The following is a 24114-nucleotide window of genomic DNA, read 5'->3' as shown; positions in this document are numbered from 1 at the left end:
AGGTGAACCGCAAATATTCATCGATTATGTTGAAAAAGTAGATATTGTGGTCGGTGGAGGGAAGGGGGCCCTTAAAGTCGACACTCAGTCACTCAAAGTGGCGGGTGGCCTTGATAAGTTGTGTCTTTTCAGGATGGTAGAAGTGTGGTTTGCACTCAGTGCAGACTTGCCAGTCCCTGGTCATCGTCCTGATTTCCTCAAGGGAGTAAGGCAGGTTCCGAGCTTTCATGAAATGGTAAAGTCGGGTGACCCCCCCGGGTGGCAAAGATCTGCATGGAGGGAATATAGCCAGTCGAGCTGCGTGCTGGCACACGCTCCCCGTGATAGGGCATCAGGGGGCTCATAGAGACTTCCAGGCCGGTACAAGATGTCATAGATGTGGGAAGTTCTATTCTCCATCTCAAAATTTTATCATTTTGGATTTTGCCCCGCTGTTGGTTGCTGAACATGAACGCAACTGAGCAATGGTCAGTCAGCAAGGTGAACCTTTTACCAGCAAGATAGTGCCTCCAGTGTCTAATAGCTTCCACTATGGCCTGGGCTTCTTTCTCCACCGTGGAGTGCTGAATTTCAGGGTCCTGAAGGGTACGAGAGAATAATGCTACCGGCCTTCCTGCCTGATTGAGGGTAGCAGCCAGCGTGAAGTTGGAGGCGTCACTCTCTACTTGGAAGGGAATGGTCTCATCCACCGCATGCATCATTGCTTTGGCAATGTCCCCTTTAATGCGGCTGAAGACTGTGCAGGCCTCGGCTGAGAGGGGAAATGTGGTAGACTTGACCAGGGTGCGGGCCTCGTCTGCATAGTGAGGGACCCATTGGGCGAAATAGGAAAAGAAGCCCAGACACCGTCTGAGGGCTCGGAGGGTGGTGGGAAGAGGGAGTTCCAACAGGGGCGCATACAGTCGGGGTCAGGGCCAATGGCCCCGTTCTCCACAACATACCCAAGGATAGCAAGTCGGGTGGTTCCGAACACACACTTGTCCCTGTTATAGGTAAGGTTAAGAACTTTGGCTGCTTGGAAAAATTGTTGAAGGTTGGTGTCGTGATCCTGCCAGTTGTGACCGCAGATGGTGATGTTATCCAGTTATGGGAACATGGCCTTCAGTTGGCACTGGTCCACTATCCGGTCCATTTCCCTCCGGAAGACAGAAACACCATTCATGACACCAAAGGGGACGCGCAGGAAGTGATAGAGCCTGCCGCCCGCCTCAAAGGCAATGTAGGGGCGGTCCTCCGGGCGGATGGGGAGCTGATGGTAAGCGGATTCATGTCTATGGTCAAATGCACCTTGTACTAAGCTATCTAATTGACCATATCTGCGATGCGGGGTAGGGGGTACATGTCAAGCTGCGTGAACCTATTGATGGTCTGGCTATAGTCCACGACCATCCTATTTTTCTGCCCGGTCTGAACAACGACCACCTAGGCCCTCCAAGGACTTGTGGTTGGCTCAGTGATCCCCTCCCTGAGCAGCTGCTGCACCTCTGACTGAATGAAGGCCCTGTCCTCCGTGATGTACCTCCTGCTTTTAGTTTTGCAACTACAGTCGGGGGTCAGGTTGGCGAACAGCGGTGGGGAAGGGATCTTGAGGGTGGAGAGGCTGCAAGTGGTGTCAGTAGCGCAGCTGTCGGCATAGTGCTGGGCGGGATGTGTGGGTCGGTGTGTGTGTGTGTGTGTGTGTGTGTGGTCAGTAGCGGGGTATATGATGAAGTCCCACAAAACTGAGGATTCCTGACAGTGAGTGGTGGGAGGGGTCCGTCATACTCCATTGTCACACTTTTCAGTTGGCTCTGGAAGTCCAGCCCCAATAGCACAGGGGCACACAGTTGAGGCATGACCAGTAGCACAAAGTCCCGATATTCTATGCCCTGCACCACCAGTGTCACTACACAACCCCTCCAGATGTCTGTGGAATGCAATCCAGAAGCCAAGGTGACCCTCTGACTTACCGGCCGTGTCACGAGTCCGCAGCGTTGCACCGTGTCTGGGTGAATAAAACTCTCAGTGCTGCCCGTGTCAAACAGGCAGCTAGACCTGTGCCCCTCCACCAGGATGTCCATCATTGACCTTGCAAGCTGGTGTGGGGCGCTTTGGTCGAGGGTTACGGAGGCCAGAGTTGCATCGCTGTCTTGGTGCCTGGTAAGCACCCATGGGTCGGAGGCGGGGTGAGGTGGTGCCGACAAAGATAGCTGCCCCCATGCCCTGCACGTGGCGGGCAGGCAAGATGGCGACCCCCATGCCTCGCATGTGGCGCTGCTTGACCCTGCTCGCGGTTTGGACTTACAGGCCTTGGTGAAGTGGCCCTTCTTTCCGCAGCTGGAGCAGGTCGCTTCTGGGGCTGGGCAGCGTTTTCGGGGGTGCTTCTCGAGTCCGCAAAAGTAACACTGCACGGACTTGCGACTGGCAGCAGCCGAGGTCGATTCACCGGCGGGTTGCGGGGTCCGCAGCTTCCATGGGGCCAGCGGGAGAACGCACACCTGGACAGCGTCAGCGTTGTGCAGAGCGACCTCCAGTGTGTCGGCCAGCTCGATCGCCGAACGTAAGGTGAGATCAGCGTGATCCAGCAGCCGCTGGCGCACGTGCACTGACCTGATCCTCGTAACGAGGGCGTCTCTTGCTAGCAGCTCCGCATGCTGCTCCGCCGTCAGTCCCCTGCAGTCGCAGGCCCGCACGAGTGTCTGTGGGGCCCGGACAAACTCAGCACCCGACTCTCCAGCATGCTGCCACCATGTCGCTAAGCGATGTCTTGTGTAAACAGTGTTCACCGGCCGCAGGTACTGTCTTTTGAGGGCGTCCAGTGCCCCTTGGTAGGTTGGCAGGTCCCTGATCAGGGAGTAGACCCGCGTACTGACTCTGGAGAGGAGAATTTTGTGCATCAAGGCAGGCTTGGTCACACAAATCTGCTCCAGGTACGATTGGAAGCATGCAAGCCAGAGCTCAAAAGTGATGCTGGCTTCCAGAGATTGAGGGTCAATATCCAATCTGTCAGGTCGTAAAGTGCTCTCTATGTTTTAAAATTGCTGCTAATAAAATTGATGCACCATCAATAACTCTCGGAGACGGGAGGGGAACGATAGGCTTTTATTAGTAGCAAAACGGAGCACAGCATCTCGGAGACTGAGCGGGGGCAGCAGTGCCTCCAATCGCCTTTATACAGTGGTCTGTGGGAGGAGCCACAGGAGCAGTCAGCAGAGGGGAGTGTCCAAACAGGTATATGTAGTTTACCACAGAAACCAAGACATTTGTGTTGACTGCTTTTCCAGATTTTATCACACGAGGCCTTTTTATTCTATTTATTTCCAGAATACTTCCTCAAAGAATCCTTTTCAACTTCATCAGCAAAGACCCATGCAGTACAGGACATTTACAGTGTAAATATTTTTATTTGTCAGGGCCAAATCAAGCTTAACCAAATGAAAAAATGAAAAGGGAATTTTGACAGCTGAGTACATTACCTTATCAACTTAAAATTATCTAAAATATTTAATCATAGAGTCATACATAATGAAACCATTAGGCAATTGTAGGAAGGTGATTTTTTTCTTTATGTCTTTTGGAAATTTAGGAGAGTCACATTCAAGCATACCACGTTGGGAGTCTTGAATACTTAGAGATTTAGATAAAGTGTTGACAAATCAAAATGCAGACTTCAATGTTTCTCTGGATGATCAGGGCAGTTGAGGACTACTGAATAATTGAATTAATGTTATAGCATCCCTTTATTAACAAGATTTATAAACAAGATCAGATTTGCTCAGTGTAGTCAATAGCTGGTTGCATATTTCTGGTATTATTTCTCCTACAAATAGATGGGATGCTAGGCTATGGAAAGAAAGAAAGTCTGGATAAAGATATGAACAGGTTAAGTGAGAAAGCCAGAAAATGTCAGGTGGAACATGTGAAAATGATGAGAAGATTGAAAAAGTAAAGTACTGTGAAAAGATGAGAGACTAGGATACCTTGGGTAGAAAGTTGTGTACAGGAATTGCAGAAAATTTTACAAAGTATTAGGAAAGAAAGTGATGTATTAGGGTTTCAGTATGATGTGAAGACTAAAGAACATTCTGGCATAATTTCTTCATAGTTATGAGTTATTCATTTTGATTTTAATCTGATCTACAAAAACAAATATATTATTTAGTCATCTGACTTTGTCTAAGTTAATGACTTACAAGAGCTAACTTAACCTAGTAAAAAAACTAGTGGGCTTTGTTCGTAACTCTGCAAACCTAGATCTATTACTCATTTCCAAAATCCTTGCTGGAAGGAAAACAAACTTTTTGCAGACCAACTCATACAAAATATGTACCTGTTGATTAATATAAATGAATATAAACATAGTGGGTTTCCAAATGTTTGCTCACTGTTTGCATTGTGGTTACTTAAAATGTCAAAGCTGCTTTCTTTGTTGAATCTGAATTAGTGTGTAAACACAAAGCTTGTGTGCTAAGATTATCAACATAGGTACTTCTGTAATATTGACAGTGCCTGATACAGTGTTCATTTTGGTTTAGACATGGTAGCACAGCCATGTGTAAAGCAGAAACTTTGGATTCTGGTGACATTACTGCAGAAAATTGAGCATGCAATTGTTATTCCACATGGACTTGCTTACTATGCTGTGAAGTTGGTCAAGAATAGCCTTTATTAAAGCATCTCTCCATTATAATCAGGACATATTTATTCCTGCAGTTAAATCCTAAGTGTTGTAGTGGTGCCCTCTGAGATACCTCCTTCACCCCATTCCCCATTTTTCTTCCTGCCCCCTAGGCACCTTCATGGTTATGTTTCAACATTCATGGTGTGGGCAGTCTAACATTAGGCAGAATTGTCTTATACATAATGTGGACTTTTTCAGACTTTCTATATTCTGTGTTTTTACCCATTCCTTTCTGCCTGGGGTTGATGCCCTTGTTCAGATTTGTTAGTTTTTTTGCGCGGGGAGGGGGTTTTGAGGGAGCTCGATGTTTGGGTTTTTTGTGCGAGGGGAGGGGGTTTTGAGGGAGCTTGACGATTGGGTTTTTTGTGCGGGGGAGGGGTGGGTTTGAAGTTACCCCTTCATAGTTTCTCTTCGTTTCATGGCTATCTGGAGAAGACAAATCTCGGAGCTGTATATGGATACATACTTTGATAGTAAACGGACCCTTGAACCTTTAAAGTTCCAGAGTTTGTGGTACCTGATGATCATTGTCTTCAAGCTCACCAGACAGCCCATCTAACATCTGGTGTGTGCATATTATCCTCGAAGCCTGGACAAAGGAGGTGATTACTTGAGTCCTCTGGAGCAGTGTTCATGTGATTTTTGCTGTCTTGCAGACTGAGGCCAGTGATGTACAAACACTTGTATATCCTGCAGCATTAATGCTTACACAAATGTGTTTAATGTTTCAGCATGTAAAGATGCAGCAACTACACTTTCTTCTAATGTAAAGTATGCACAATGCTAGACTCTCAACTGTTACTGGATACAGCCAGACAAAGTGTCTCTGAACACTTGGGAAAACTCTTCTGTTCGTTAAGGGTCAGGTGTATCTTTACATTTCCAGCATCTGAAAATAAAGGACAAAATATATTTTTGTTGTCAAGAGGAATAAAAATACCTATACAAAATAGTTGTTACGCCACACATAGTGAATAAGAAGAGATAGACCAGTGAATCAGAAGGTAATAACATTAAGCTACCTTGCTCAGCACCTCCTTCATGACTTGCCCAGGCTTTTCTTTTACAAAGCAGAGAAAGTGCAGGATAGTTCGACTGACCCTCAATGTCAACTCTTGGAGCATATAGTTGACAAACAAAATCTGTGATGAGGGTATAGCACAACCTCTATTTAATTTGTGGGACCAGATTAAGTGCTTGACATAGCACAGTTTTCAAGTACTGTATGGTAGAATTTATGGGCTTGTTGTTTCAAACACTGAGATTAATGAATTATTAAAAAAATGTAAATGTCACTCCATTCTTTAGGGAAGGGAGGGAGGCAGAAGACAGGAAATAAGTCTTGGACTTCAGTGGTCAGCAATATGTTAGAGAACATTATTAAGGATGAGGCTTTGGGGTACTTGGAGGCACATGATAAATTAGGCTGAAGTCAGCATGGTTTCCTTGAGGGAAGATGTTAATGGACAAATCTGTTTGAATTCTTTGAGGAAGTAACAGACAGAATGGACAAAGGAAAGTCAGGGACTTTTGTTTACTTAGATTTAGAGAAGGCCTTTGACAAGGTGCAGTACATGAGGCTGCTACACAAGGGAAGAGCTCATGGTGCTACAGGGAAGATACTAGCATGGACAGAAGATTGGCTGATTGGCAGGAATCAAAGAGTGGGAATAACGCCTTTCTGATTGGCTGCCAGTTACTAGTGATGTTCTGCAGAGGTCGGTGTTGTGATCGCTTCTTTCCACGTTATATGTCAATGATTTTGATGGCAGAATATGGCTTTGTGGCTAAGTTGGCGTACGATACAAAGGTAGATGGAGGTGTAGATGGACATAGAAGCTTTGGACTCTACCTCACTTTTTATTAATATACACTTTTTCTGTTTTTGCACTGTTTAAAAATCTATTCAATACATGTACTTGATTTACTTGTTTATTTTTTTTGTTTTATCTTATTTATTACTATTTTTTCCCTCTGCTAGATAATGTATTGCATTTAACTACTGTTGCTAAGTTAATAAATTTCACGTTACACGCCGGTGACAGTAAACCTGATTCTGATTCTGAAGTAGTATTGAGGATGCAGGGAGACTGCAGAGAACTTGAACAGATTAGGAGAATGGGCAAAGAAGTGACAGATAGAACAGAGTGTTGGGAAGACGGAATATACTTTGGCATAAGGAATAAAGGTATAGACTATTTTCTAAATGAGTAGTGAATTCAGAAAGTGGAGGTTGAAAGACCCTTGAGAGATTTTCCCATTTTCTTAGTGTCCCACTGTGAGGTTGAACAACTCAATGTAGACTAACATTATTTCTGTCTGCTTGGTTAACGGAGTGAGAGTAGCATCCGCACTGAGATAATTTTGATCCCAAATATTTTCATATGTGCTTTTCCTTAAAATTTCGACTCTGTGTTTTAAATAACAGGTCAGCTGTTTATTTAGCTTTTGAGAGCCATGTAACAACAAGCACCCTGTATTTAGTATGGTCATGATTTATTTACAAAATTCAACGTATATCCTTTCAATTTGCTTTATTTTTATTGACCAGATTACCCTAACAATATAGAAATTTCTTTTAGAGCTGCACAGAAAATCTTAGGTTTTATTTTCTTACAAGAAACATTGTGTAGAACAAATCAAAAAAGGCCACATTTCTTTGATTACAAGAACTAAATGAGTTGCATAGCCATAATGTGAAACTCTGCTTGTACGAGAGTTGGTTTTAAAACATTTTATACGGCAGGTCTATGAATCACCCGTGATTTTAAACAAAATTCCCCAAATATATGAGCCACCTCTGGAGTAAGTAATCAAAAACATGTATTCACCTGAAAAACATACTACATTGGAATCAAGTTGCAATTTCTCAACATACCCGTATTGCATATTTCTAAAGACTGATGCTTGATATGCTTCTCAATAAATAACTACTGTATATCAAGTATTTCTATTTTGTATGAAATCTGATCTGAATGGAAAAGATCCTTGTCAGTGCAATTGTCCTAAAAAAATTAATTCTTTTTTTATTTAAAAAAATTTTTTTTTTGCTCAGTATACCAAAACTTTCAAATTCCAGGTACATTTACATTTCTTCCTCTCACAGATATCGGCTTTCAGAACACTTCCATCGATGTATAGACACCACCACATCCTATACAAAAGCCCTTATTAGTATAGCAGACAGGTTTACATATTGTAGAAAAGGTTGCCATGTTTTATGAAAACTATTTGTTTTTGAGTGTACCATACATGTTAAAAAGTCCAAAGGAATGTATTCCATGATTAATTTACGCCAACTAGGAAGTCCAGGGGCCTTATCGGATATCCAACAAAGTAAAATGTTCTTTCTCACACAAAAAGTTAGGATGTTAAAAAGTTTTTTCTGATGTGCATTAATAATATGACTGCTGGGTAAGGCTAAGAGAAAAGACATTGGTTCCATTTCAAGCTCCATCTTCAGAAACTTTTCCATTTCAGTCAAAATATCACACCAGTGTGCCTGAAGTTTGGGACAAGTCCAAAAACAATGGGTGAGTGTTCCAGTATTTCCTTTACATTTAGAACGTATTGGAGAAACCCCCATCTTAAATTTCAAGAGACAATCTGGAGTCAGATGGGCTCTCTGCAGAATTTTGAGTTGCAATGCTTTAGTTCTATTACAAAGCGAATTTTTCTTTGCATTATCACATATGTCTTCCCAAGTTTCAGCTGTAATTTCTACTTCCAGCTCTTCCTCCCAGACCCTTCCCAGCTGCTCAGTCTCTTCACAAGAACATTCCCTCGGGATGCTGTAAAAAGTACTGATGGAGAACCCACTCTTAGAACAAAACAAACTCTTTTCTATGTCAGAACTATAGAAATCAGTTAACAATGATGTCTTTCTCTGTATATAATCTTTTATCTGAAAGAAACGAAAAAGATCCTTGTTGGGATCCTTGAATTTCTGTACTATTTGACCAAAAAACATCATCGTTCCTTCATCAAACAAGTCTCCTGGATGGAAAATACCCTTAGAAATACAAAGTTTAAATCCAGGGCCCAGTATGCCAAGCTGAAACTCTGAGCTGCCGGTTATTGGAGTGAAAGGTGATATTCTCACTGTGTTGCCCTCAATTTGTTGCACCGCCCTCCAAGCCCTAATTGTGTTAATTATTATTGGATTTTGACAGTATTCCTTAACTAATTTCATCTTATTAAGGAAAAGCAAATTAATAAGAGGGCATTTAGTTTGTGAGGCTTCAATGTCTAGCCAAATTGAGGAGGGGTCCCTGCAAACCCAGTCAACCACATCAGATAAAAAGGAACTTAATTGATATTTTTTAATGTCTGGAAAATCCAGACCCTTAGACTACTGGGAAGCTGTAACTTAGACATTTTAATACAGGGTCCTTTTTTGTTCCAGATGAAAGAACTAAACCAGCAATTTATTTTTTTAAGTGTTTGTTGGGTGAAAATGACTGGAATCATTCGTATAGGGTAGAGCAGACGAGGACGAATGTTCATTTTGAGCAAGGATATTCGGCCAAGCCAAGAAATGGGATGAGTGCTCCATCGCTCATGATCGTTTGACTTTGTCAAATAACTGTGTAAAGTTAGCTTTGAACAATTGATCAAACATAGCTGTGATGAATATACCTAAGTAAACAAAACCTGTCTGTGACCATTTAGAGGGGAAAACACCCTGAGTGTCAGGTACCTGCTGCAGATTCCCCAGAGACATAGCCTCTGATTTAGTAAAGTTAATTTTGTAACCTGAAAAGCACTAAATGAATTGATGCATTGTATAAGGTGGTGCACTGACATAGCAGGGTTTGATAAAAAAATCAGAAAATCATCCACATACAATGTAATTTTATGTGAATTTAGTCCTATGTCTAGAGCAGATATTTTGGGGTCTCGCTGAACAGCCTCAGCCAATGGCTCAATCATTAGTGTGAAAAGTAGTGGTGATAAAGGGCAGCCCTGCCCGCTGCCCGTCAGAATACTAAAATTATCTGACCTAATACCATTAGTGAAAATTGCAGCCAGAGGGTCATTGTAAAGAACCTTCACCCACTTAATAAAATTATTGCTCACACCAAATTGTTCTAAAGTGAAGAAAGTGCTTTCTTAGTGAATGTATCAAGTTGCTTCATCCAAAAGCAGACTGCAATGCAGTTAGTTCATTTAGCAGAAAAAGAAATAAAGGATCACAATTTACAAGCTGGAAGCAGTGTGATTATTTTTTAGCACTGAGCAATAAAAAAGCTACGTAAAATAAAATACTACTTATTTTATAGCAGTCATTGAGAAATGTGAAGTAAGAATACATAATTGTATTTGAACCTTAATGCACTTTTGCCATTCACATTCCTGTTCAAGTTGTAAGGCAATAATTTCCACACTCAATAAGTAATGAAAATGCTAAAATACTATCTCCTTTGGTTGTTCTGCTTGTCTTGTTAAAACACTGATAGCAGAGTGCATGATCCTTAATTACTCTATTTCTCAACCAACAATGGCTGAAGTAGGAGTAATTATTGATAATATTGTAAACCTATCAGTCTCACAATGTCCATAAATATCCAAAGTCATAAGAAAAGAGATTTAATGGATATAGCAAAGCTCAAGGCAGAGCAGCACAAATGGTCTGGTACTTCGCAGAGTTCCATGGTGCATCTTATATACTTCATACTATTTTATGAACTAATAATGGAGAACACTTTATGCACCATCTTCATGATACAGATTCCCTACAATATCCAGAATTATAATGATACTAGAAGTTGCAGTGCAAAGCACACTTCTTCAGATTTACTCCATGTCAGGACTTGGCAGCAGGAGAAATCCAGAAATGAACCCCAGTTTTCTAACAGTCAGTTTGGTGGTTGGCAACAAGAGCTCTCAGTTTGCAAACAGAACTGTGTGCTGGTGGAGATGTTATATAAAAAAAAAACTGGAGGATTTACCCAGCACAATTAACTTAAGGGTGAACTGGTAATTTCATCAGTAACCTTACAGGATATAAAGAACATTGCACCTTGAGAGGTCAATATTTGTGCTGTCAATGTTAACAAGCGTTTCAAGTTTTATAGCAAATGGCCTTAACTTAGAATCAAAATGCAGTACTTCAACATTATTGATTATAAATAAGTAATTTAAACTTAAGAATTGGAGTGTGTAGAAATAAACTTAAGCGTCCAATATTGCACTTTAAGTTTTGCACATTGGCAATAATGCAGATTCCACAATCCTCGCCATTAACGGTACGCGCCCCGCCCTCATGTTTTTGTTTGAAACTGAAATGTGTACCCTGCAGTTATCGAAACCACGAGTCCAGATTTGAGATGGTCTTGTATTGCCCCCTTGAGCTTTGGACAGCTTTGCAGACTTTGCAGAACTGCTCCTCCCAAAACTTCGTCAGATGCACTTTGTAGTGCCTTTTCCACTCGAAATACTTTTTATAGCTTCCCTCGTCTTCATCCAAATACATCAAATATTCGGCCAGTTTTCTGGGTGAGGAAAAATCATTGACATGAATGAAGGAACCCGTCGGGATGTGCTGCTCATAGTTGGCTCTGCTGGGTCCCAGCACCACAGGCACAGCGCTAGATAAGAAGGAATTTCTCCAGAGTTTTTCTGTTATGTAATCCACGTGCTGCGAATTTTCGAATGCCAGATAAAACTTATACGGTAATACTGTCAGAACAACATTGTCGTTTTTAAGATCCAGGCCAGATTTACCATACACGTCAATGTTCATATAGTTCTTGAGCTGGTGGTAATATTTAACTCGTGTGTGATTTTCATTCCAGTTACTGATGACCCAAGCCACTAATTTAGTTTTCTTGGGCAGTACTATCCTCCGGTCGCCCGTTTCTCGGGGATAGAGGTACCCATAAGGAACGAAAATGTCCGAGTCGCGTTTGTAAGTCAGGGTCCAGTTGAAGATACCGTTCAGTTTCTCCAGCCGGGAGGAGTAACTGGGAGATTCGAAATTCATCCAGACCCATTCCTGGGCAATAGGTCTCCGTCCTGAGGGAAGCTGTTGCGGATTGCGTTCCAAATCCCTGTGGTGTATGACCACAGCCTGTGAACGAACATAGAGCCGCCGGTCTGTTGTCAAGTGACAGCCGTGAACGTGGAGAGCGGTGCAGTTTTTGATCTCGGTTTTCTTGCCGAACGGATACCACCAGATGAGCACAGTCACTGTTGGGGCAGAGCTTCTGCCTGCATCTCTTTCCTGTGAAGCATAAAAGCGGCTGAGCAAAAGGAACTCCCGCACGGTCAAGAACATCGTTAACACGATGCCGGCGTAAGCGGCTAATGAAATCCATCGGCACAACCTTCTACGCATAATTCTTCGTAATCTAAGTCTGCGTGAACCTCAGACAACAAAACGTTAAACACAGTCTTCGAGCGCGGCGGCAAAAATGGGCGAAGTAGATCGTAATCGAGAAGAGGCGCGGGTCTCTCCGCAGCGCCGGTGCTCTGTTACAGCAGAATTAGATAAAGGTCGCAGTATTCGTGAGAAGTTCCTGACGTGGCACAAGTTGGGAAGGGAGTGGAGTGTTGCTATTTACATATTATTGATTACTTACTCCAGAGGTAACTGTAAATAAATATTACCATGCATTTTTAATTTAATTCCGGATCCGCCCCCCCCCCCCCAAAGAACGCGTTTCACTGCCCCGATCACGGCGAATGTGACTACTTGCAGGTGAATCTCCTCATATACTCTACATAAACATAAGTGTGCGTTGTGTTGTGGTTATTGATCGGTAATGATGGTACACTCCCTCCCCCAAACAAAGCAAGTACTGGTTGAAACGTTTTACACTCCATACCAAGTTCTTGTCGCCCCGAGTGTTTTTCTCTCTGCAGCGGTAAGGGAACGAGGTGTAAAGGCGAACGGACTTTCTCTTCCACAGCGGAGGGCAGGCGGCTGTTCGGCGCCGTCTGTTGGAGGTTGACCGGTCTGCCTTCCCCTCTCGCTAAGCTGGGATCCATGCTGCAAGGATTGATCGGGGAGGCTGGGGACTCGTTTCCGGGGAAGTTGCTTGCGTTCCTAGATTCTGGTTATTCATGTTTTGCAGTTTCTGAGCGGTTTGGGGCGAATGCTTTACCCTGTGGCCTGCAGAGGGCCAGCGACGCGGTCCAGAACTGAACTAAGCTGAATGCTAATTGACTCCTGGTGTGCTGTTTAATATTATAGGTGTTATCCTCTAGTTTTTTGCCCTTTGCGTAATTTGTTCTTTTTTGGCGCGTTGGGCGTTTGATGTTGAACGGGTTGTATCCGGTATACATATTTTGATAATTAATGGACTTTGAATCTTAAATCTTTGAATCATATAACATATGACATGACCAGAGCTATATCATAGGGTGAGGTGGCACAGGCTAGCTTCACTGGACGAAGTGGATCATAATGAGTGAGTACAATTTCTGATGCCACTTTACCTTCTTTAAAGCTACTTTCACACTACTTTGTCCATTGCTATTTCTTCCCGATCTGTATAAGAGTTCAAGGGGTAGAGCACAAGTTTGGCAGGAACTTGTTACAATAATTGACAAATCCTAAAAAGGACCACAACTGTGGCCCGCCCTTTGTTGATTGGACATCCACCACTGCTTGAATTTTCTCAGCACAATTGTATAAAACTTGTGCATTAACGGTGTGACCACAGTTAGTGACGCAAACACGAGGAAATCTGCAGATGCTGGAAATTCAAGCAACACACACAAAATGCTGGTGGAACGCAGCAGGCCAGGCAGCATCTATAGGGAGAAGCACTGTTGACGTTTCAGGCAGGACAGTTAGTGATGCTGGGTTTAAAGAATTCATGTTTGCTGCATTGTGTTTTGAGCCCATAATTTTTTAATCTTTATAACACTGTCTTGAGATTTTGGAAATGTCCCTTGTCATCCTTACAGGTAACAATGATGTCATCCGGGTAACACTGAGTGCCTGTGCAGCCTTGCAGCACCTGGTCCATAGCTTTATGCCAGAGTGCAGGTGAGATGTTACTCCAAAAATATGCCTATTGTAGTGATAAAGCCCTTGGTGAGTCTTTATGCTGAGAAAAAACCTTGGACTCTTCTTCCATCTCCATCTGCAGGGAAGCTTCAGACAAGTCCACTTCGCTGAAGTGTTTCCTCTGGAAAGGTTTGCAAAGATAATCCTCTATCCTGGGCAGAGGATATTGATCTATTTTCAGTACTGGGTTGATGGTGATCTTAAAATCACCACAGATCCTGACAGATCTATCCTTCTAGGCTACTGAGACCACTGGTGTTGCCCATTAGAAAGAATTACTGCAACTTCCATGCACTCTAGCTCACTGGGTACTTTATCATGGATGGTATAAGGAACTGGATGGGCTTTGTAAAACTTAGGTGTGGCATTTTCATGCAAATGGTGGATGGATCTCCAGTCAAGTTATAGTTGTCTCAGCCAATCATGCCTGCACAATGCTGGCCCTCCTGTTCTTACTGCATACAAGCCCAATGTGGCTTGTTGGATGTTGTATTTCAATGATATGAATGTCATTCCAACAGGAGTTATTTTTACTTAAGTGTAGGTTCTTAGTTGGATATCTGCAGGCTTCAGTTCAGTATCTTTGAAATGCCATTCAAACTCATTTTGTGGAATGACTGAAACAGCCGAGCCAGTGTCCAAGTCCATTTTAACTAATTTGTTATTCACTTCTGGTGTAAGCCTTATTGCATGTCTTTTGTTAGTTTTCACATTGTAAATCTCAAGGCTACACAGTACCATGTCACTGTCATTGTTATCAGATTTTTCATTAACTGCACCCCATGCTGATTAGTGCTCTTTTTGAAACTGCAACTTGACTTTTTCTCTTTTTCTCTTTCCTGCGCAGTGTATTTATTTTTGTCTGCCCAACATGCTCTTTGTAAGTGTTCTATTTTGTTGTATCTTCTGTGTAACAAATGGTTACACAGTTTGTTAGGCCAGATAGATTCTGTTTAGATATTGCAATTTTGTTTGCGCTGACTTTCATTCCTGACTGCAACTCTCTTGTGTCTCTGGATGCTATTTCTGCAGAAACAGTGAATTCAACTGCTCTTTTGTTTGTGAATTGTGTTTCAGTTAGGAGCAGTTTTGAATGCTTTCTTGTAAGATTCCACAAACTAATTGATCTCTTAGTGCATGACTGAACTGACAATTTCTTCAATCCAGCCACATAAGCTGAAATGGACTCCCCTTCCTTTAGATTCTGCTTATGAAACCTAAAACATTCTGCAATCAACAACGGTTTTGGTTCTAAATGTTCCTGCATGACATTCATGATATCAGCAAAGCTTATTTCAGCTGGTTTTGTTGAAGCAGTTAAACGTCTAATTAAACTGTATGCTTCTCCACCTATTGCGCTTAGTAACACTGCCACTCATTTTTCATTGGCTATTTCGTTCACTTCAAAGTACTGTTCAATTCGTTCAGTGTACTTTGTTACGAACCCCATAACTGGGTTGCTTACCAGCAAAGATAGAGAGGTCTGTTGAAGTCTGATAGTACTATTTTAACAGTATTTATTAGTAAAAATACACAAAAATAATACCAATGCAAATGTATAGATTATATATGTCGTCAATACTAAATCTAAAAGTGTGGGTATAATAATGATCAATAAGAAATAAGCTCTATCGTTGTCTAGGGGATAATGTATTGTCCGATGGAAATATAAAAGTCACTCAGTTCATGCAGGCTGCAGCCTTTGGTTGGAGAGAGAGAGAGATTTTTTTGGGAGAAAAACTTGCCAGCTTTTCCTTTTATGATTTTGATCTGTCGGGAGTCCTGGTGGTGTGGCTGTTCACTTGTGGCCTCTCCTTTAGCTAAAGCCATTCTTCCGTGGTGAGGCTGCCAATCCCAGGCAAGGGAAGGACGCACACGGGCCCCACCGGCTGTCGCTATTAAATGCTGTCACGGGATTTCTAGCATTTCTCCTGGTGCGTCTAAAGGGGTTGTTTCCCAGACCCTCTTTTATCCTTACTCACGGGGTCTCAGATGTCAATCAGGTTGGGATGATGCAATCCCTCAACCAGCCCACTCTGGTCATCCCCTGAGGGGCTTCAATGAATAGTACAGTACTCAATACACAATTCCGTCTCCAAGAGACAATAGCCGTTATCAGGGGTTTTTGTTTTGCTGAGGCCAGGACACATTCCAAACCCTGTGTATTCTGGACGTCTCTCTCTCGTTTCCTGGGTCCCAGACCCGAATTAATAGCGATCTTGCGATTCTCAAAAAGGAGGGGGCGACTTTGTACCCTTCGGCCCCTGAGTTGTGGCACATTTGTAACAACATCATGCAGTTATCTGTTGTGCAGTCGAACGTGCTTATCTTTATGGTGTAGCCAACAATTTTTGCTTTATTTATTTCTGACTATTATCACCTGCTACTCACTGTTTATGAACGCAATGCCATACCTATTGCTTCTCAACATTTGAATGTTTTTCTGTCTTTTTTTAACTTGACTGTAACTCTCTAACTTCCGAAGAAAAAAAAATGCCGCATTTCAACAGGTATATAATCGACTTGGGTTCATTTTAGAACTTCCTCATTGCCACTGTTATGTTTTGTAACTCCAACAACTAGTCGAAAGAAAAACACAGGAGCCTGGAAACTTGTCTACTTTTTTTTTCTTTTAGTGAGATAGATACACACATATGGTGGCATAATGAAATATGCCATTCATGTACTTCTTACATATAATCATTTTTGAATTCAAAGGTTTCAAAGATACATTTAATGTCGGGGAAATGTATACAACATACATTCTGAAATTTGTTTTCTTTGCCACCATCCACAAAAACAGAGGAGTGCCCCAAAGTTAAATGTTAGAACCCTAAAGCCTCCCCCAGCTCCCCCTACCCATGCACAATCAGCAGCAATACAACAACCCCCTCCCCCACCAGCAAAAAAAGCATAGGCACCCCCCGACCGAGCTCTCAAACATGCAGCAAAGCTTCAATAAAGACACAGACTTGCAGTACCCCAAAGACTACTTGTTCACCCAGTAATTCAACAAAGCACAAGCTCTCTCTCTCTCCCTCATAAGGGAAAAAGAGGTGTCCCTGCTTCACAGCGAGAAGGGAGATATAAAAAACAACACGCTGATTTACGATGTTAAAAACCTGTTATGTCGCTTTTTCTGAGCTCTGTGCCCAAAGAACTCGGGTCTCTGGGCACACAACCAGCAGCCAGCTCACTGCTTTCAATCTTCCATCACCCATGACACTCCAGTTTCCTGTGGAGGCACCAACCTCAAGTCCGCCTGCCTCCAGAGCCACAAAATCCTGGAACCTGAAGGAGCGCTAGTCTTCTAGGTCGTATCCTTGGTATATCAAATAACAGCCAGGAGTGCGTCCCATTCCCAAAGTCAGTGTATAACACCAGGTCAGGGTCTTCAAAAAAACCCTGAAAGTGAAAAATAGAGACATTAAAGATGGAAATAGAGCTGTTTCCACAGATGCAAGCAAAGGAGTCGCCGTTAGGCGCCATCGTCCCCTAATCTCCACCCTAATTCAATAATATTTATGTAAAGGGGTTTTTTTCTTTGTTACTGTTGGGAAAGGGTTTCCTTTTGTTAACTAGCAGGAATGATAATTTACTGATAACGAGAATGGTATTCCTTTGTAAACCAAATGGGGATTAATGTTCTTTCTTCTGAGTCTGTAAGCTTTTGTTGACGGGCTTTTGGGCAGATCGGCGCGAGGGGGTCGAGAGAGAGGACGCAATGCTCTAAGCTGGGCGAGGACCGGACCCCAAAGGGGGGTCCGAGGCCGGGAGATTCTCCGAGGAGGAGGGGGGGGGATGAAGCTAGATGTGCTTGGTTGACCACTCGGAGGGTCCTGAGCTGTTTGGAGAGTCGAGGAGTTCAGAGGGTCCTGAGCTGCGAGTCGAGGAGGTCAGAGGGGATCGAATGGTGGCCAGAAGACTTCAGTAATTGAGCTCCAACGGCTGTGCACGAAGTGGTTTGGACTTTGATAAGTTTGGCGCCTTTTCTTTAATTTTCTCTTCATATATACTGTATCGTTATTAATCACTTAGTTATAGTAACCTTTATAAATTGTACTCATTTAATCGCTGATGGTGTACTGTCTGTTTTTGGGCGAGGCGGGGACATCACACAGCATCCACACCAGCTGATTACCCAGTTTGGCGGGGCCGAAGGCTGCTCCCCCTAGACGAAATGAGCTGAGCGAGCCTGAGGCAACCCAGGGGATTACATTGTGGGGTGCTCGTCCGGGATTGATTTCTGTGGAAGCTGTGTGATCACCCTCTTTAAATTGTGTCTGCGGCGAAGAGCTGGTGTACCTTTGTGGGTGTGTGATTGCTGGTTATCACTACGTGTGTGTTGGGTGGGGTGGCTGCTGTTGCTAGCCTGGAGGTCGTTGTTCGAGTTCCGACTAGTGCTGACGAAATGGTGGTGGGACCATGGGCTGTTTGGAGAGTGAGGAGTGACAGGTTGGGATGTTTCAGCAGTGGTGAGCTCTGCCCGGTTGTTGGAATAACGTCCAGCCCTAAAGGGGCGGAGGCGTGGGCGGAGCGGACCCCTCAGTTGTTGGGTGAATGGCAGTGCTTGGCTGAGGAAAAGCGACAGGGACGGGTTGAAAGTTTGAGTAGGCGGGCTGGTGACTTTGTTAGAACTGTCAGGCGCAATTACCTCGAAGAGACCGCTGCCAGTTCTGGTAAGGTGTGGGAAAATGCGTGTGGTTCGACTGGAAGTCAAATGCCGCAGCTGGGGGGCTTATCATATCCGTGGCAGGAGGTTGGTGGGAAGTTTTTAGGGTATCCCTTTTTGCCTAGGGGGGCAGATAAATTGCTTGTGGTGCCAAGAGGATCTGTCAAGGGGATCAGTTGTTCCGTTGATTCGAGAGGTGTCGGGAAACTTAGAGGAGGCCCAGTGGGGGAACGGCTTGGGGTCTCTGGGGGAGCACTTTCCCAGCAATGTACCAAGGAACTCCCGAAAGGAACAGACTCTATTCCTGAAGGCTTAGAGGGGCCATGCGCACAGGTGTTGTTACGGATGGATGGAAGTCAAGTTAAAGCCATCCTCGGCACCGGGGCGCCGGTTAAGTTGCTGTACAGTTTGTTTCATAACCGTTATTGGTAGCATTTACCCTTGACGACATTGAGGACACTGGAGATTCGGGGTACCAGTGCCAGTGATTATCCAGACGACGGTTGTTGGTCAGTGAAAATGGAGTTCTTGGAGGCAAATGTGGAGGAGACTGAGGTTCAGGAATCGTTAATGCTGATGTGTCCGGACCCTGTTGAGACGGGCAGCGTTTCTGTTCTAGAGAGAACCAATATCCTGCTGGTGTGCTTGGGGGCCTGCCCGGAGGAGGCGGGTGAGCGCTGTTTGGAGGCATTGTCGATGCACCCAGAGTTTCGAGCTGCTTGTGTGGACGTGTGTAGCAGCATTGGGCTGATACCGAATTCAAACAAGAGCCAGTGGCAGTATGGCCTGGGGGAAGTATCTGAGGGTGAGACCCTCTTAGTGGACGCTGCGAAATACCACGAGGGAGCGGAGTTGACTGCTCCAGACACCTCGGAGAGAGAGAGGTTGCGGCGACTGGCCTCTGAAGCCGTAGGCAGCGTGTGTGTGGATTGTATTGCATTGAAGAGGCGGAGGGGGGGGGGGGATGAAGCTAGATGTGCTTGGTTGACCACTCGGAGGGTCCTGAGCTGTTTGGAGAGTCGAGGAGTTCGGAGGGTCCTGAGCTGCGAGTCGAGGAGGTCGGAGGGGATCGAATGGTGGCCAGAAGACTTCAGTAATTGAGCTCCAACGGCTGTGCACGAAGTGGTTTGGACTTTGATAAGTTTGGCGCCTTTTCTTTAATTTTCTCTTCATATATACTGTATCGTTATTAATCACTTAGTTATAGTAACCTTTATAAATTGTACTCATTTAATCGCTGATGGTGTACTTTCTGTTTTTGGGTGAGGCGGGGACATCACACAGCATCCACACCAGCTGATTACCCAATTTGGCGGGGCGGAAGGCTGCTCCCCCTAGACGGAACGAGCTGAGCGAGCCTGAGGCGACCCAGGGGGTTACATTTACAATATTATTTAAATATTATTCAAATACTAAATACACTATAATGCAGTATAGCACTAGGACAAAGAGATTTTTATGAAGTGGCTTGGCCTGTTAAACCTAATGGGAACATGTTGAATTATCTTAGTTCCTGAACAAGTGTCATTATTAAAGACATGTTATCTTCATTCATTAATTGGAAAGTATCAACATTTATTTTGATCAGCAAATGGATGTAATCCTGAAGCTTAAAAGCCTTCCACATTTTATTCACTTTTGTACATAAGACCAGTTTCAACATTATCCATCCTACTTGAAACCCCAACTTAATGCTAAGCATTAATTACTATCAATTACTGACCCTAAAAGACATGGAAAACTAATCTTCTATAAAATGCTAATTTATATTCAATTATTTGGAACAGTTTAATATCTAAAGACTGGGAATTTTTACATGAATATGTAGTCTGTTTTGAAATTTTAGTCTAAGCATATTTTGTAGAATTATATGTAATTTGCTTGCCAAAATTAATCTAATGTAGCGATGTGCTACACACAGAGCTAGAAATAACGACACGCAGTATGTAAGTAGCACTCGAGATTGGTTTATTCAAACTTCGTAGCACTGGCTTTTAATGCAGTTCTGTTCCCGCCCTCTCCGGGTGGAAATGACGTCAGAGGTGCGTTATGAAAGTCTCTTCCTGTGCGCAGGCTTTCTCCCCTTGCTGGTGAAGAAGAAAACCCTGCGCCATTTTGGGGCTGGCCTCTCTGCCAACGCACACACCGTTTTGTGAGCCGGTTCACCTGCGTTGAAGGTGGGTCACCACATAACCCCCTTCCCCCAGAACTGGCGATACACCCCCCAATGTCCACAGTTAGGATCAGTCTCTATTTGGGCAGTCTGCCTCTGTGCCGCCGTGCCTGAACCTCGACCGGCTGTGCCAAGTCCACATGGGCCGGTTTGAGTCTGTCCACCGTAAAAACCTTCTCTTTCCACCCAATGTCCAGAATGTACATGGATCCATTGTTCCTGATCACCTTGAACGGCCCCTCGTACTGCCGCTGTAGCGGTGCCCGGTGTCCGCTGCTTCATACAAACATAAACTTACAGTCCTGCAGGTCTTTGGGTATGCAGGTCAGGATCCGTCGGTGCTGTGAAGTCGGTACGGGGGCCAGGTTGCCTGGCATAGTCTGTCCAGGACTGCTGCGGGTTCTTCCTCTTGCCCCCTTGGGGTTGGTATGAACTCTCCTGGGACGACCAGGGGTGCGCCGTACACCAGCTCGGCCGACAAGGTGTGCAGATCCTCTTTGGGCACTGTGCGGATTCCAAGCAGGACCCAGGGAAGCTCGTCCACCCAGTCAGGCCCTTTCAGGTGGGCCATGAGAGCTGACTTCAAGTGACGGTGGAAGCATTCCACTAGTCCATTTGACTGTGGGTGGTAGGCAGTTGTGTGGTGTAGCTGTGTTCCCAACAGGCTGGCGGTGAACTGGGCACCTCTGTCGGAGGTAATGTGGGCCAGTATCCCGAAGCATGCTACCCAGGTTGCAATCAGTGCTCGGGCGCAGGAATCGGCGGTGGTGTCGGTGAGCGGGACCGCCTCTGACCATCTCATAAACTGGTCTACCCTAGCTAGGAGTACCACGCTCCCCGTGACACTGGCAGGGATCCCACGATATCCACATGAATGTGGTTGAACCTCCGGTGGCTGGGTTCGAACTGCTGCGGCGGGGCTTTGGTGTGCCGCTGCACCTTGGCTGTTTGGCACTGCGTGCATGCTTTGGCCCATTTGCTGACCTGCCTGCGAAGTCCGTGCCATGCGAACTTGCTGGAGACCAGCCAGATGGTTGTCCTGATAGAAGGGTGCACCAAGCCGTGTATGGAGTTGAAAACTCACCGCTGCCGGGATGATGGGGCAAGGTCGGCCGGTAGCCATGTCACACTAGAGGGTCCTCTCATCTGGGTCTACGAGAAAGTCCTGCAGCTGCAAACCCGAGACTGCGGTCCTGTAGCTGGGCATCTCGTCGTCTGCCTGCTGCATCTCCGCCAGTGCTGCATAGTCCACCCCCAGGGACAAGGCCTGGACAGCTGGTCTGGAGAGGGCGTCCGCCACGACGTTGTCCTTTCCTGAGACATGCTGGATGTCCGTCGTGTACTCGGAGATATAGGACAGATGTCGCTGCTGGCGAGCCGACCAGGGATCGGACACCTTCGTGAACACAAAGGTCAACGGTTTGTGGTCCATGAGCGCGGTGAACGGCCTGCCTTCTAAGGAGTACCTGAAATGCTGGATTGCAAGATACAGGGCCAGCAGCTCCCGGTCGAAGGCATTGTACTTGAGTTCAGGTGGTCATAGGTGCTTGCTGAAGAATGCCAGGGGTTGCCAGTGCCTCTCGATGAGTTGCTCCAGCACCCCACCGACTGCTGTGTTGGATGTGTCCACTGTGTTGGAACGCCCGTTCTGGGGTGCACCAGCATCGCGGCATCTGCCAAGGCTTCCTTGGCTTTAACGAAAGCGGCCATGGCCTCTTCATCCCAAACAATGTCCTTGCCTTTACCCGACATCAGGGTGTACAAAGGGCGCATGATACGGGCTGCTGAGGGGAGGAAACAGTGGTAGAAGTTCACCATACCAACGAACTCCTGCAGACCTTTCACTGTGTTGGGCTGGGCGAAGTGGCGGATCACATCTACCTTGACGGGCAGAGGTGTTGCCCTGTCTTTGGTAATCCTGTGGCCCAAGAAGTCGATGGTATCGAGACCAAACTGGCATTTGGCTGGGTTGATCGTGAGGCCGAAATCACTCAGGTGGGAGTAGAGCTGGCGGAGATGGGACAGATGCTCCTGATGACTACTGCTGGCTATGAGGATGTCGTCCAAATAGATGAATGCAAAGTTCAGGTAGCGTCCACCGCATCCATTAGCCGCTGGAACATCTGTGCACCATTCTTTAGGCCGAACAGCATTCGGAGGAATTCGAACAGGCCGAACGGGGTGATGAGTGCTGTTTTGGGGATGTCTTCAGGGTGTACTGGGATTTGATGGTATCCCTGGACGAGATCTACTTTGGGAAAGATGCTTGCCTCATGCAGGTTTGCTGCAAAGTCCTGTATGTGTGGCATGGGGTAGTGGTCAGGAGTTGTAGCCTCGTTCAGTCTGCAGTAGTCGCTGCACGGTCTCCAGTCCCCGGCTGCTTTGGGCACCATGTGCAGGAGGGAGGCCCATGGGCTGTCGGATCTCCGTACAATCCCCAATTCCTCCATCCTCTTGAACTCCTCCATCGCCAGGCGGAGCTTTTCCGGGGGGAGCCTTCGTGCGCAGGCGTGGAGGGGTGGTCCCTGGGTTGGAATATGGTGCTGTACTCTGTGTCTGGACATGGCTGCCGTGAACTGCGGTCCAGAACTGATGGAAAGTCTGCCAGGATTCTGGTGAATTCATTGTCCGACAGCGTGATGGAGTCCAGGTGTGGGGCCGGCAACTCGGCTTCACCCAGGGAGAATGTCTGGAAAGTCTCGGCATGGACCAGTCTTTTCCCTTGCAAGTCGACCAGCAGGCTGTGAGCTCGCAAGAGGTCCGCCCACGGCGGCCAGTGTGAAGTCCCACATGAACCGGCTGGCGCCGAACTGCAGATACACTGTGCGGGTGCCGTAGGTCCGTATCGTGCTGCCGTTTGCAGCCCTCAGGGTAGGTCCTGGCTCCCTGTTGCAGGTGTCGTACCCCGTCGGGGGCAAGACGCTGATCTTCGCTCCGGTGTCGACCAAGAAGCGGCGTCCCGACTGTTTGTCCCAGACGTACAAGAGGCTGTCCTGGTGGCCAGCCACCACAGCCATTAGCGGCAGCTGACCCTGGTGTTTCCCGGGAACTCGCAGGGCGGGTGACAACAGCGGGATTCTGTGCCCCACCACTGATGATCGAAACACCACAGTTCACTGGCCTCCTGACTCCTGCCTCTGGATTGTGTGTGCTCCGTTGCCAGGCCTGGTCTGGCCTGCTGTTGGGCGCGTGGCTTGGTAATCTGTCCGATGGACACCCTGTTCTCCCTCTTGGCTTTCCACGGCACGTCTGCCCGGGCTGCCACCTTCCGGGGGTCACCGAAATCTGTGTCGGCCAGCAGCAGATGTATGTTCTTGGGCAGTTGCTCTAGGAACGCCTGCTCAAACATGAGGCAGGGCTTGTGTCCTTCAGCCAGGGCCAGCATCTCGTTCATTAATGCTAACGGCAGCCTGTCTCCCAAACCACCCAGGTGCAGCAAGCGGGCACCTCACTCACACCGTGAGAGGCCAAAGGTCCCTATGAGCAGTGCTTTGAATGCTGCATATTTGCCTTCTTCCAGGGATGACTGTATGAAATCTGCAACCTGGGCGGCTGTCTCCTGGTCAAGGGATCTCACCACATAATAGTAA

General features: G+C 45.7%; 2 protein-coding genes across 5 annotated transcripts in view; one reads left to right on the top strand and one right to left on the bottom strand.

Moving 5' to 3' along the window:
• The window catches only part of mre11a (MRE11 homolog A, double strand break repair nuclease), a 177044-nt gene that overhangs the window by 28714 nt on the left and 124216 nt on the right, over positions 1-24114 (top strand). The window contains exons 1-2 of one of the 4 annotated variants that reach the window (XM_059964621.1): positions 12076-12250; positions 13577-13658. The exons of 1 other annotated variant lie outside the window; for it this stretch is intronic. In XM_059964621.1, coding sequence (XP_059820604.1) covers positions 12076-12250; positions 13577-13658 — 257 coding nt within the window. Of the gene's footprint in view, positions 1-2327; positions 2545-12075; positions 12251-13576; positions 13659-24114 lie in introns of those variants that run through there. 2 more of the 4 variants (XM_059964624.1, XM_059964622.1) reach the window with 2 other exon arrangements.
• Positions 10928-11999, bottom strand: LOC132391436 (alpha-(1,3)-fucosyltransferase 4-like). Its single transcript, XM_059964627.1, has one exon. It carries the CDS (start codon positions 11997-11999, stop codon positions 10962-10964), a length of 1038 nt encoding a protein of 345 aa, XP_059820610.1. The 3' UTR covers positions 10928-10961.

This window comes from Hypanus sabinus, chromosome 3, assembly GCF_030144855.1.
Source record: "Hypanus sabinus isolate sHypSab1 chromosome 3, sHypSab1.hap1, whole genome shotgun sequence".
Taxonomy (NCBI): domain Eukaryota; kingdom Metazoa; phylum Chordata; class Chondrichthyes; order Myliobatiformes; family Dasyatidae; genus Hypanus; species Hypanus sabinus.
The sequence above is the reverse complement of the archived record's forward strand: the minus strand, read 5'-3'. Positions and strand labels throughout refer to the sequence as shown.